At 31.6% G+C, this 14,296-nt stretch overlaps 1 protein-coding gene across 1 annotated transcript; it reads left to right on the plus strand.

The window, feature by feature from the left end:
- Nucleotides 1-4,305: 4,305 nt before the first annotated feature.
- On the plus strand, nucleotides 4,306-12,497 carry LOC108724930 (uncharacterized). The gene is made up of 9 exons (XM_018451633.1): nucleotides 4,306-4,494; nucleotides 7,833-8,225; nucleotides 8,598-8,820; nucleotides 8,905-9,013; nucleotides 9,118-9,239; nucleotides 9,620-9,739; nucleotides 9,889-10,026; nucleotides 10,098-10,232; nucleotides 12,418-12,497. Exons 1-9 carry the CDS (start codon nucleotides 4,306-4,308, stop codon nucleotides 12,495-12,497), a joined length of 1,509 nt encoding a protein of 502 aa, XP_018307135.1.
- Nucleotides 12,498-14,296: the final 1,799 nt, after the last annotated feature.

Consider the following 14,296-nt stretch of genomic DNA (forward strand, 5'->3'; position numbering starts at 1 on the left):
ATATATATATATATATAACATTTTTTTCCGAACTTTTATTTGCCGTGACATTTTCCATTGATTGTCATATCTCTTTAATCATTATGAAGTGCCAAATAACGTATTTAATAATTGTATAAGCTTTATCTCTATGTGTACGACATACAAATACTTGTATCTATATAATTTATAATAAAATACATAAATGTGAGTATCTTCTATTGTCTTCTCTTTAAATTTTTTTGAGTGAAATCTACTTCAAACGAAAGGAATCTCATTCCAAAGAATTGAGAGTGTACCGACATTTTTTTAAATCAATGATTCTATAGATTCCAAACCGAACTTTGTGAAAAAGATAATGATATATATAACTATATAGCTTCCCCGGCCTTTATTTCATCACAGTCATAATTTTTATGGAAAAAGATTGGATAAATTTCATAATCCAATCTCTGCTTTGTAGAATCCCTAAAGAAATCTTTTTAAAAAAAGAAGGAACATACGCCAAGTGCATAAAAGTACATTCTTCTTAATCAAAAACGGATATGAAATAAAAGTAATTAGACGATTAATTCATTACGCAAGACACATAAGACTGAAAATGACTAAAATTGTCAATATATTGATATAAAATTGTCAACGGATTGTAGTAAAGAAGATACTTGGCGTACTCGGGTCGCATTAAAACGCAATATTGTAGGACCAATACGTTTTCATAATACAGAAATTGTTTGCAATATGAATTAATAAAAAGGTTATTATACGTACCATACAATATTCTGCAGATATACGCATAGATGAAAACAATAATTCAACAAAGAAAAGACGTCAATAATTGCTTACTAATCTTGTAAATTCGTTATTTATAATGTTTCTCTATTTAAATATTATCTATATTATTACATATTATTCGTCCATAATTTTACGTCTATTATTGTGAGTATATTATCATGCCCCACAAATTATGTCACTATATATTATAATTTATACCGTAATTACTGTGTTGAAATAAAATATTCAAAGAAGTATAATTAATGCTATCCAGGCACGCTAAGTTTTTTCTTCACTATATTCCATTTACAATATTCGTCGTCGTCCGTCGTCGTTCGGACACGTCCCTCCTCACCCTCTCATCATCTCACTCACTCACACATACTCTCTCTCTCTCTCTCTCTCTCTCTCTCTCTCTCTCTCTCTCTCTCTCTGTCTCTCGCGCGTGCTTACGTCCTCTCCTTATTGTTTGCCTGTTTCATGAACATAAATTATATCCATATGCGCGTTAAGGTTCAATTTTGTTGCTAATTTTATTTTAATCGTCGACTCTTTCTTTTAGAGCTAGAGTGCTGCACTTAGACTATTCTCGTATGTATGCACGCAGAGCTGGGTGATGGGGAGAGGAGGTTATTACTTTATTCAACCGTCTCGCCCGTCGGGGTAATTTAATTTTTGCGATCAGTATACAAATCGTGATCCTCAATAACATCATTGAGGCTGATAAATCAATGTATATGTGCAATTATACATATAACATTTGCAATATAATGAAGCAAAATGGGGATTGTAACTTCGCACCATAATTCAATCTTCAGTAACTTCTCCGTTCCTTAAAGAATTCATCTCTGTATTTCCAAATACTATAGTACATATAAAAGCGACATAAAAATAGCACAATCGTTATATGTAATATAATACATAGAAATACAGAGATAAAAGTTTCTTCTTTTTGATATCAATCTGCGTAATTTTATTGTTTATTAATTATTTTAAAGTTTCTTATAAAATAGAATCTAAAAAGATAATTTTTACAAACTTTACTTGTATATTATTTTGTTAAATTAAAAGGTTTTGATAAATCTTTCTGCAAATCTTTCTTGCTTTGGTGCGTAGTTTTCCCTATTGTTGCGATCTTATCCTATTCATTATGCGTGCATCTCAATTATTTTATTCTCGCTCAGCTCCTCGAATATGATCTCTCGCGATTGTGATCAATGTTTGTTCTCGATTTCATTACAAAATCGTCACTTTTCTGCGATGATGTACTAATCTAAAATAATTAGTCACAAGATCTTGACTAAACGTATAATTGATCCTACGTTTTACTGGGAAATTAGTTGACCAATTGTTCATTAACTGGCAATAATTTATTTATTTTAAAAAAGATAATTAAAAATAAACATTTGATGGCGACTTCGAATTCCCAGAAATCAGACGTTGTCTATCAATGATAGCTTAGGCGTTTCTTATCGTACGAATTACATGTTTCTTCCTATTCCAGCTTGTCGTAATTTAAAAAAAAATACAACGACAGTTTCACGCCATCGGTGTACCATATTATAAATTAATATTAAAAAATACGAAATGATAAACGGAATGGGCAATACGACTGTCACAAGGATATCTAATTAATTCTGCGTGTGACACGGAAATAATAAATGAATAATAAAATATTCACACATTATATGTTAATTCTGTTATTCGTTGCTTCGTTGATTACGTCCTTCTTCTTCTCCTTATACATACATATAACACATATCAATGGCTGTTTTCTTGATCCTGCTTTAACTGTAAAACAGAAAAGTACTCGATACTGGTCATCGATAATATTATAATCTCTTTTGTATTTCCTCAAAGAACGTGGTATTACAATAGATTTTGTAGTAAAGCAGTGATTTTTATATTATTTTCGGCTAAACCAGTAAAAACGTTTCGCCGAAAAATATTCTTAAAATTCCAAAAAAACATTCCAAGAATACTCCAAAATATTCCTAACATTGACGGTAAAAGAAACACTCAAATGTCGGTTAAAAATTTCATTTGTATATCGTTACATATTCCAAGAATGTTCCATATGTATTCCATATATATTTCCCAAAATTTTCATTTTTCCAAAAATTCCAGGTCGAGTCGTCCATTAATCAGTTTATAAACAAAAATTTACTTTAGAAAAGACATTTAATATGTTTTCACTTTGGAGCCCAATTTTAGGGCTTACTTCACGACAGAGTGTTGCGTTCCATAAATTCTCTTCGAGATAATTCTTGTTTACGAGTAAATGCTCGCCGCCGCGGCTCTCTGTTGGCGGAGATATGTACTGCTCGCTCGCTAGCGATTTTCGTGAAATATACAAAGAGGTTGTATAAATCGAGTAGGGGAGCCAGCTCAGGTTGCATGAGCGAATAGAAAGTGACCAAAACCGAGAGGATCATCAGCATTTTTATTTAATCGCGCATGCGCCGTTGATTTTCACTGTTACGTGGGGAGATTTCAGGAGAGCAATATATCTATATATATCGATGCCGCCTCACTCAGTTTTCAAAGTTCGATGGGCGCGCAACATATTAGACAAAGATAAAGATGGCCCTTCCGTATCATTTTCCTTTCTACTGTCTGACATTTTTATTTACAGGGATCCCTATACTTTGACTACTCTATGTATACAATCTCTTTGGAAATATACAAGTGATATTGTCACAATATTCTGAACATTTCTTCGACATTTGCACATTCTGTGACGGTTCTTTTATTGTTTCGGAACATTCAGTACATTGGTAATACGAATTGAACTTTCTGTGAATATTTAAAGTTAGCTTGGAAGGAACAAAATTGTCGCGTACGTAAAACGGCGGAACGTCAGTGTTTGATCGGATCCTTCGATACGCGAATGCGCGTCATGGGATGGCACCCTTTGGCTGCGTTCCACTTAACGCTCGCGTGCATCGTTTGTCCTTGTTTAACATTTGATAAACGACAAGGATGAAATGATTCCACGAGCGTTGTGAACGTTAAGTCCGGATCTACAATAGGTATTTTAAGACTTTAGTCATAAGAAACTGACCAATTACAGTCGAATCCGAGGGGAAAAATCGATTGTGATTCGCCTATTCCTTATGGCTTAAGGCTTAAAATCCTATTGTAGATCCAGGATAAGTGGAACGCACCCCATATGATATATACTTCCAACTTTTCCCGCAACAGCACTAAAATAGCATTGTCCCGATTTTCCATAGGTTTTCCGAAGTCACGTTTCGAGCCCATGTTTCATGTTTGAACTCTTTCTTTCTGCTTCCTTTGTTTCCGTGAAACAGACGCGATTGAAAGTAAGTAGTATCAATTGTTTGCATAATATTTGGCTGCGTTCAGCAGACTCAACAGTTTTGCAACCGTTTTATGATTGTCTGCTGAGATAGGACCATTCTTCTAGACCTACAAGTATGATCCAATCAGCGCGAAGGAAACTTCCAACAGTTACAAAACGAACGTTCTGCTGAACGCAGCCATTGTTTCAGCCAACATATTTATTGCACTGGTGGTTTTAGAATGGAAAATATGGGTGAAAGAAATGTGAAATCACATGAAACAATAATATTGATTCTTAAGGAAGATCAATTTTTAGTCGACAAACAAATACTAATCAGCAAAAGCCAGTATTTTGCTGCACTTCTGTCTGAAAACTTTTTAGAACATCGCCAGAGAGTACACGTTATTGAGTATGATATTTCTTGGATTTCGATGCAGGTTTGTTGATTGCAGCAGAAATAAGTCTTGTTCATAATTAAGAATTATTAAGTAAAAACTTGTTTTCTTTACTTTTTAAGTAACAATTTTTTTAAATGAAATGAATTTTTAAATATACATAGATCGCTACGAAAGTTTTCCCATAAGCGATATTTATCATATAGGTATTTGTAACATGGATTAAGTTTACACGGCTCGATTTACGCCGCAGTTATAACATCGATATTATGAAACTGGCCAATCATAGCTGTTCCTCTGAAGAATGAAATGACTCTGATAGGCCAGTTTCCTAACATCGATGTTATAACTTCGGTAACTTAATCCGTGTAAACGTAGTCATAACAGATAAAACTTGTAGGTAGGGAGGGGACAAGCCATATATTTCTGCTCAGCATATTTACGAAAAAAACAGCAAGTAAACATCAAAGAATAGCGACGTAAGTCGTAGACGAAGCAAGAATATCGCGCAATCATTCGTTGTAACGTTACACACAGTTTAAATGTAAACGAATATTTTGAAGAAATATCTTCCCCAATAAGGAAACTACATTAGTCTATATAGAGTCCTAGATAAATAGGGATTTATCATAAAAAGATATGGTCTGATTGGCTACTTAAAGAATATATTATAATATGATTATGATTGAATACGCAGCGACAGAAAATAAAAAATGTCATGTCCGAGAGACTAGACCCTTGTATCTCTATAATACTTTGAGGCGTTCAAACCGAATATAATGATTTTAGAATTGCGCTATAGGTCAGGATTTTTTCCTAACCTCAAAAAATTGCCAAACCTTAAAATTACACTTTTCAGTCCGGGATTTCTTTGTCTCAACATCGATAATGTTATGCAAGTGTTTCTTACGTATTTCAAAATGCAAAAATAATAATAAATAGGCTCTCAAACCTAAATATCCAAGCTCACGGAATCCAGAGAAAGCTCAGGGGTTAACAACTTTTCTTGATGTTCAAATAAAAAATCTTACATCTTGCTCTTATTATATAGCGCATTCTTTTGTTCTCAAAACTTCTTCACGATGACATTCACTTTCGTTTCGTTCTTTTTCTTGATAAATCTTCTTTCAATGACCAACAGTAATCAGCCATCATAATTACATCCCACCTCCGATGATATCTATGTTCCATTTCTTTTATATCTTGATGAAATCCCGGATAACAAAGCGTGTCTCAGCAAGATCGCACAAATCTGTGATTGCTTATGATGCTGGCAACTTGCCATAGATTTGTCTTCAACTAGATTTCGAATATACCGACATTGTAGCAACATGCAAGTAACAATGTGTATTTGTATTGCCAGCAGTTTAACAGCAAGATAGGTGCATCATTGTTATGTTGCGTTGTCAGAAATATGACGGCATTGTATGATGATGCATATTATTATGGCAACATGAAGGCAGTGGCACGAATTTTGATGATGACGATTTTAAAGTTGTAGGCAAACTGCTGGCAAATTGCTACTCAAAATTATTATATCGTGAAGGCATCAAGTTGCCAACAAATGAGAACTCAGTTGCTACAATTCTGCTAGCTACATATGCTTAGCAATGCATACTTAGCAAGCAACATCCCAGCTACAAGACAGACACGTTGCCATCTGGGATTGTGAGCACTTCGAAATACGTAAGAGAAATTAACATAAATTAACATTTTCGATGTTGAGTTACAGAAAGATTCCGCTGAATGGTAGATCTTTGCAGGATGTTTTTAGGATGTTTCGCAATTTTTTGAGATTAGAAAAAATCTGACCTGATGGCGCAGTTATGAGGTTATAGGGTCTGAGCCTTAGAAGCCTTTTCAGCATTAGCCTTTTGCCACAAACACCACGAATGTTTTCCGGGCGGGCACTTGTCGTGCTGCGATTTTTTGTATGTCGATAGTTTGTGGTAGTGTTCCCCAGATTGCATTTCTCATTTTCTCTACGGAATCATGATTCCGGCGCATTGCTAATCCATAATAAATAGATAGTTCATCTATAAGTTTGCCAGTCAATTTTCCCTTTCCGCCAAGACCTATTATAAGTTTTTTTAAATTTCGAAGACGTGTACCCATTCGCTTCTGGACGTCATAGATGCATCTTTTTTGAAAATTTCCTTATTTTTGGCAATTTGTACTTCGAAAAGGCCTTTGAAAGTCTTTGACTCCAAGTAAGACCGTTACAATAGCTAGAAACTCGGAGCGCCTCACAAATCGGATTATCGATCGAACGGTAACGCACCGTAAAGAGACAGTTTCGGTTTCGAAATAAGTACTTAAAAATTTTTCCGACGAGAACAAGTGTACCTCATTTTTAAGACTCTAAGGCATCAATTAAACGCAAAGAATTCGATTTTTTTTAATTCTAGAGTGGCGCTACCCCTTAAAAAAATATGTATGCAAAATGGATAATTTTTTAAATAAGCAGCTATGTATTTTCTTTACACCAATTAACATATAATTATCTAAAAATATCTCGTAAATTATTAATTTTTTTATGTCTCTACCTTAATACCTTCATATGCAGAATAATTACGGAATTATATTACGTCAAAAGATTATACAACTTCATTTAAAAAATGGAGGTGATGTTCATATCTTTTTGGCATCTCCACTTAGAAGAAAGACTACATGACCAAAATACGTGCCCCTTGAAATCTTGAAACCACTTTCATTTGAAATATTTTTTCCTATCCTAAAAACTAAGCGAGATATTTCAGATGCTGGAGTAGATCAAACACCCTGTATATTTAAACCGTGTATGCATCTAATGGCGAATTCGATTGAAAGCACTGGTGCATATTAAAGCCATTGTACATTGATTTATTTTGAATATAAAAGTGAAATATAAATATTTCGAATTATAAAATATATATTTTACCTAACAGTACAATAAAGTGTATTGAGTATTTCAGGATTTAATCGATTTCTATGTTTATATATAAAGATATCTTTACGTTATTTTGTGTACGACGGCTTTAATGTGCACCAGTGCGCATTGAGTGCGTTCAATCGAATTCGCTATTATATTACGGCAAATACTCTTTTTCGCAATGTTCTTCCTTCACAATAATCTTTCTTTGTACATGTTATCATTTTTTATGTTTAGTTGCTGTCTTCTTACGAGTGTGCTGCGCATAAAAATTAGCTCTCTTATTCTACATACCTTATTTGTTATGTTATATCTAATGTCATAAATACCTATTTGCTTCTTCCAATAAACATCGCGTAATAAAAACTTTCATAAACACACTTATGTATAAAAAAATTCATCGAATTTATCGATCGATAGATCTCATTTCATTATACAGCCACACACCTTAAAGAAATAATTATTATAGGATTTCATTGATTGGATTTACAATGACAAAATTAATATCTCTGCTATTAAGTATTATGATATTGCGGAAATTGATCGTCTTGTGAATCTATTGGAATTGGGCAGACTATTTGCAGCAGACAAATTAATAGAAGACGTAACCGAAAGACTTGAGGAATATTATATGTCACCAGAAAATGCCATTAAATTATGGATAACAGCACAAAATTTGAGTATCAATGTGCTACGAGATATTTCTTTGGCTATTTGCCTGGATCGTTTTGATGAACTGCCGCTTCAATCAATTATAAATCTAACAAAAGAAAATTTTCTGAAGTTAATTGGAAACAATAATATAAGTTCTACGGAATCTCATTTGCTTCATATTACAAATGAATGGATGAACCATCATAATGTAATTATCTTTAGATATAAAACTTACATTATCCCAATAAATAGAATTTCAAAATTGAAATTATTAATTTTTAGAGTAATACAGAAACTATGCCTTTATCTTCGTTATTTAAAATTGAAAATGGAACTGATTATTATTTGATAATTATTTGTACCATAAAATTTGATTTATCGCACAACCGCGTTTCAAACTCGCATTGTTCATCGAGTTGTATGTGAACGCGTTGTGTGTGTGTAGTTGTATTTATATTAATAAGTCAAACAAATAAATTTGTTTAATCATACTATTTTGTTTTCTTAATATACTAGTATATTCTATTGTACAGTAATATATTACGATTCTATGTATAGTAAGATCTCTTCTTTTTTGCAGGATTTTACAATTCCTTTAGATATTATAAAAAATAAGAAAAAAAAAATTTTAAATTGTATTATATCTTGTGAGGGTAGTGACATTATTAACAGTGAGCAATTTATTCATTGCTGGGACGGTAACGAATTCTTTGAACTTACTTCATTCAAATATCCCAAAGATATTATCGATTGTAGCACTGATGAAAAGACTGCATTAAAAGGAATGGAGATTATTGGAAGAAGTATGTAGTTTGTTTGATTTTATATTCTGGCTTTTTTAAAATAATATTATCCTATTTATTAATTATTTTATATGATGTTTTTAGAAAACAATTTATATCTTTGTGGTGGAGAATTTGGTATTAACTCAGGCAAGTTTAACAAAAACATTTGGCGTTATTCTCTGATATCTAAGAAATGGTTCCTTGAGACAGGGTAAATATCCTAACGATTAAGTAAACGATAAGAGTAATAAAATAATGAAAATGTTATTTATAAAATTCGATAATGTTTTTTATTAAAATTTATAAATATTTTAGTATGCCAAGTGAAAGAAGAAACATGATCGCTGTATTTTTGAAAAATAAATTAGTGCTTGTGGGTGGTGTGGGACGGGATAAACAATTTCTGCGTAGTGTTGATATCTATGACATCTATACAGGTAATTTTAATTATGCAGCTACACAATTCATTAATCTAATATCTATGAAAAGTATACATGAAATAATTCACTTGAGTTTATCCATAACGATTCCAAACAAAGGTGATTATATATAATATTTGATAATGTAATGATTGTTTATCGTAGGATTATTTTTCATAAAATTTATAGCTTTTACAAGCTTTTTATACCTTTTAAATTTATACTTTTTTTTATTGATAACTTTTTTATAGCTTTTATTGAAAAAAATATTATTTTGTTATATTTAATTTTATTTTTGTATGTATAATAATAATCATCGTCGCATAGGTAGACATCGATTGCAACAGCATCTTTAGATTTCATTAGTGTTTCTAAATATTTTTCTTTTAATGGCACAGGTTTGTGGACATTTGGTGCGAAAATGGGTAATGATTTGGAATTTCACAGTGCTCCCGAATATTATGTTTGTAATGGAAAATTAATTATAAATCGATACATGTGTATTGACTGTGATATGGGTAAGTAAAATATTAGAAGATAATCGACAGATTGGTCGTAGATTTTATCAGCAGACTGACATTGTCAGATATTATGATTCTCTGTGAAGTTTGTTACCCTTCTGCCGTCAAAAATTTAAATGAATTCTAATCAAAGTCTATTTCTGCAGAGTTTAATGTCATGCTTATATCTTATTGTCCTGTTGAAAACGTATGGGAAAAAAGGAATGGTATTGAAGATTTGAAATTTATGTATCCCATAGATAATAATCCAATATTAGAGCTTAAATCTCTTCCATGTTACATTGGTAAATATTATAATTCATGTACTATAGAAATGTTAAAGAAATTTTAAAATTTATATTTGCGTGGTTTGCAGATACTTCTGATCCGGATAACATGATTTTAAGAGCTCTCACAACATTCCATAAAGAATGTAAACATGAACAGAGTATTACACGTGTCGTACTTGGTATTGTACGTAGGGGTTTAGAATTTCATTTCGAATACGATGGTAGGCCTCTCCATATGCCAACGTGCATTTCAATATGTCCACCATGTACCGAATGCGGCCAAGATCTATTAACATTTATAGATACGACAGTTTCTTCTGACACAGTACACTTGCTTAATATTCCTATAAAAAATTCAAACAAATTTCGTTCCCTTCTATTTTCTCATTCACCCATGAGATTTTTTAACCTAATTCATCCAGCGCACTTGCATACAACAAACTTGAATAATTGATTGACGTAAATCTTCATTGATTAAATAAAAATATATATCTAAATAATAATCCAGAAAAATATGGTAATGTTGCAAAAACATTCCAAAGAATGAACAGATAGAACATATATATATTAAAAAAGAGAATGTCATATCAGCTTCCCGTGAAAAATGTTTCATATATAATTATATACATAATTATATAAAATTATATACAATTACATAAAAAATTTACATATTTTATACCCTATTATATGTAATTATATATGAAATATGTCCATATATATATATATATAAAACATTTTTTTCCGAGCTTTTATTTGCCGCGACATTTTTCATTGATTGTCATATCTCTTTAATCATTATGAAGTATCAAATGACGTATTTAATAATTGTATAAGCTTTGTCTCTATGTGTACGACATACAAATACTTGTATGTATGTATTTTATAATAAAATACATAAATGTATGTGTGTGAATATCTTCTATTGTTTTCTCTTTAAATTTTTTGGAGTGAAACCTACTTCAAACGAATGAAATCTCATTTCAAAGAATTGAGAGTGTACCGACATTTTTTTAAATCATAGTGTGTGTGATTCTATAGATTTCGAACTTTGTGAGAAAGATAATGATATATATAATTATATAGCTTCCCCGACCTTTGTTTCGTCACAGTCATAATTTTTACGGAAAAAGATTGGGTAAATTTCATAATCCAATCTCCGCTTTGTAGAATCCCTAAAGAAATCTTTTTAAAAAAAGAAGGAACATACGCCAAGTGCATAAAAGTACATTCTTCTTAATCAAAAACGGATATGAAATAAAAGTAATTAGACGATTAATTCATTACGCAAGACACATAAGACTGAAAATGACTAAAATTGTCAATATATTGATATAAAATTGTCAACGGATTGTAGTAAAGAAGATACTTGGCGTACTCGGGTCGCATTAAAACGCAATATTGTAGGACCAATACGTTTTCATAATACAGAAATTGTTTGCAATATGAATTAATAAAAAGGTTATTATACGTACCATACAATATTCTGCAGATATACGCATAGATGAAAACAATAATTCAACAAAGAAAAGACGTCAATAATTGCTTACTAATCTTGTAAATTCATTATTTATAATGTTTCTATATTTAAATATTATCTATATTATTACATATTATTCGTCCATAATTTTACGTCTATTATTGTGAGTATATTATCATGTCCCACAAATTATGTCACTATATATTATAATTTATAATGCAAATACTGTGTTGAAATAACATATTCAAAGAAGTACAATTAATGTTATCCAGGGGGGCACGCCAAGTTTTTTCTTCACTAGTTCACTATAATCCATTGACAATATTATATTAGTATATTGACAATTTTAATTACTTTCAGTCTATCTTATGTGTCTTGATTAATGAAATAATTAGCTAATTACATTTATTTCATATCCGTTTTTTGATTAAGAAGAATGTACTTTTATGTATATATATACTTGTATATTTTTTTTAAAAAAAGGTTTTTTGTAAATTTTTTAAAATGTAATAATGTAGAATTTTAGACATTGTCCGGCGACGTCTTTGTCGTCGTCCGTCGTTGTTCGCACACGAGCACTCCCCCCTCTCCCTGCCTTCCTTTGTCTCTCTCTCTCTCTCTCTCTCTCTCTCTCTCTCGCGCGCGCGCGCGCGCGTGCGTGAGAATCCTCTCCATATTGTTTGCCTGTCTCATGTATATAAATTACACCTATATACGCGTTAAGATTCACTTTTGTTGCTAATTTTATTTTAATTTTGTATTAAAATTAAAATTGTATTGTGAAAAGCAGCAAATCTCCGAATTTACTGAATAGAATCAAAAATCCTTTTACAGGATTAAAGTAGACGCAAAATTTGAAAGTGCAGCAATAGACTTTATACTAAAATCGGGAAAAAAAAATTAAAAACTTACATTTTTTCAACTTGCAGAGCTGTCGCCTGACATAGATGTCTCCTTAATACAAAAGTTTTATAGCTCGTATCTCAGGAAGAAACGCGAGACCGTATAGACATCTATTAGACGTCGGAGATGTCTACGTCTAACACAATATCTAGAAATATTAAATTTAGACGTCTAAAATAACGTCTAGGAATATTAAATTTAGACTGCAGGTGATTTTGTATTATTGTGTTTCATTAGACTTGAAAAAACCTAATATTGACACAATAGAAAACAGGGTCGATTGTAGTTGCGTTCCAAGAACTACTACCACTAAAAGTCTATAATTTACGTTAATACGTATACTATAGATTTTCAGTATTGGCAGTGAAATTCGATATGTAATTAATACGTGTAATTAATCTCGGGCGATAGAAAACGAAAACCTGAATAAGAAACAAAAAGACAAGTAGTAAAAAATAACAAAAAGCAAGGAACAAAAAGCACATTGTAGAATAACCATTTAACACTACGGGCGGTATTCATAGTCAGTTCTTATATTTAAGATCGTCTTAAACTCTGTCTTGAGGTGTCACGAACCAATCAGAGGACCGCATTGGCATCTTAAGACATTACTTAAGACGATCTTTAAATAAGAATCGACTATGAATACCGGCCTACGTGTATTAAATTGTATACACGGAGACATAAATTCTGGCCTAGCCATCCAAAGTTGCTTATCGGAAAAGATGTAATAAGAAGACGAATTAATGAGAAGTGAAAAAAGAATGAAAAGGCATGAAAAGACATGACTATGGGCATTTGTGTCTCCATACGTACAAACATTTTATATTTACAAGCTGTATAATATAATTTATAGTTAAAAAAAAATTGTATTGAAAATTTTTAAAACGCATTTTAAAGGTGACGATACTTCATATTAAAGTTGCGTTCGGAAACATCACCCGTGTATCATCTTATCCTTATTTAACATTGGGTGAATAACAAGGATAAATGGATACACGGAGGCACTCGGGTGATGTTTCCGAACGCAGCCGAGATAAAGCTGGTGGTAGCTTCGCGAATTTGGTAACAACACGAACATATACGCAATGACATTCACACGTCAAACGATCAAGCGACTCGTTTTATATTTTTATGCACTTGGCGTCGCTATACTGCGTCGCTTGATCTTGCTTTGTTTTGATTTATTCTTATTTGGAAGCTTTACTTACTACCAAAGGATATTGCAAGTCCCAGTTGAGAATCTTAAGATTTAAGTTTATTATATTTTTATTATTTATTTTGTGGATACTTGGTATCTGTCAAAATCGAATATTTTCTTATTAAAAAAATTCTTATATTTATACGCGAGGTGATAATTCTGGAAATCGTTTACTGGACGAACGATTAGCTTAGCATTGAATTATCCAGCATTCCATTATACGATTTTTACACTACAATATGTTAAATATATATAGGATATCCCATATATTTCAATCAACGTATCTCCGAAATCATGTAAAATGTAAGATGTCGAAATTTTGTTTTATATGGATATATTTTTAAAAAATTATGTAGTTCCATTTGAGAACATAAATTTAACCTTTATCTCACTTTGACGATTTATCCAAAGTCGAAATCTTTTCGAAGTATGTCCCCTTCGATAACATACAACCACATAAAAACAGGATTTTAATTATATCTCGTATGGTTCAGAGAAATTTAAGTATGTTAATTAACTTTGGACATTCTTTTTATTTTTCTCATTATTTCCGTTATCAATAAACGTAAAGCATGTTCCTTTTATCGTTGATATATCTGATATAAATAGAAACTCGAAAACGAGCGTGAAAAAAAAATTAATAAAAATTACACTGACGACCTATGCCAGTAGGATAGGAGGGTGTAATAACTATGAAAACAAGC

This window comes from Mycetomoellerius zeteki, unplaced genomic scaffold, assembly GCF_001594055.1.
Source record: "Mycetomoellerius zeteki isolate Tzet28-1 unplaced genomic scaffold, Tzet1.0 scaffold316, whole genome shotgun sequence".
NCBI classification, from domain to species: domain Eukaryota; kingdom Metazoa; phylum Arthropoda; class Insecta; order Hymenoptera; family Formicidae; genus Mycetomoellerius; species Mycetomoellerius zeteki.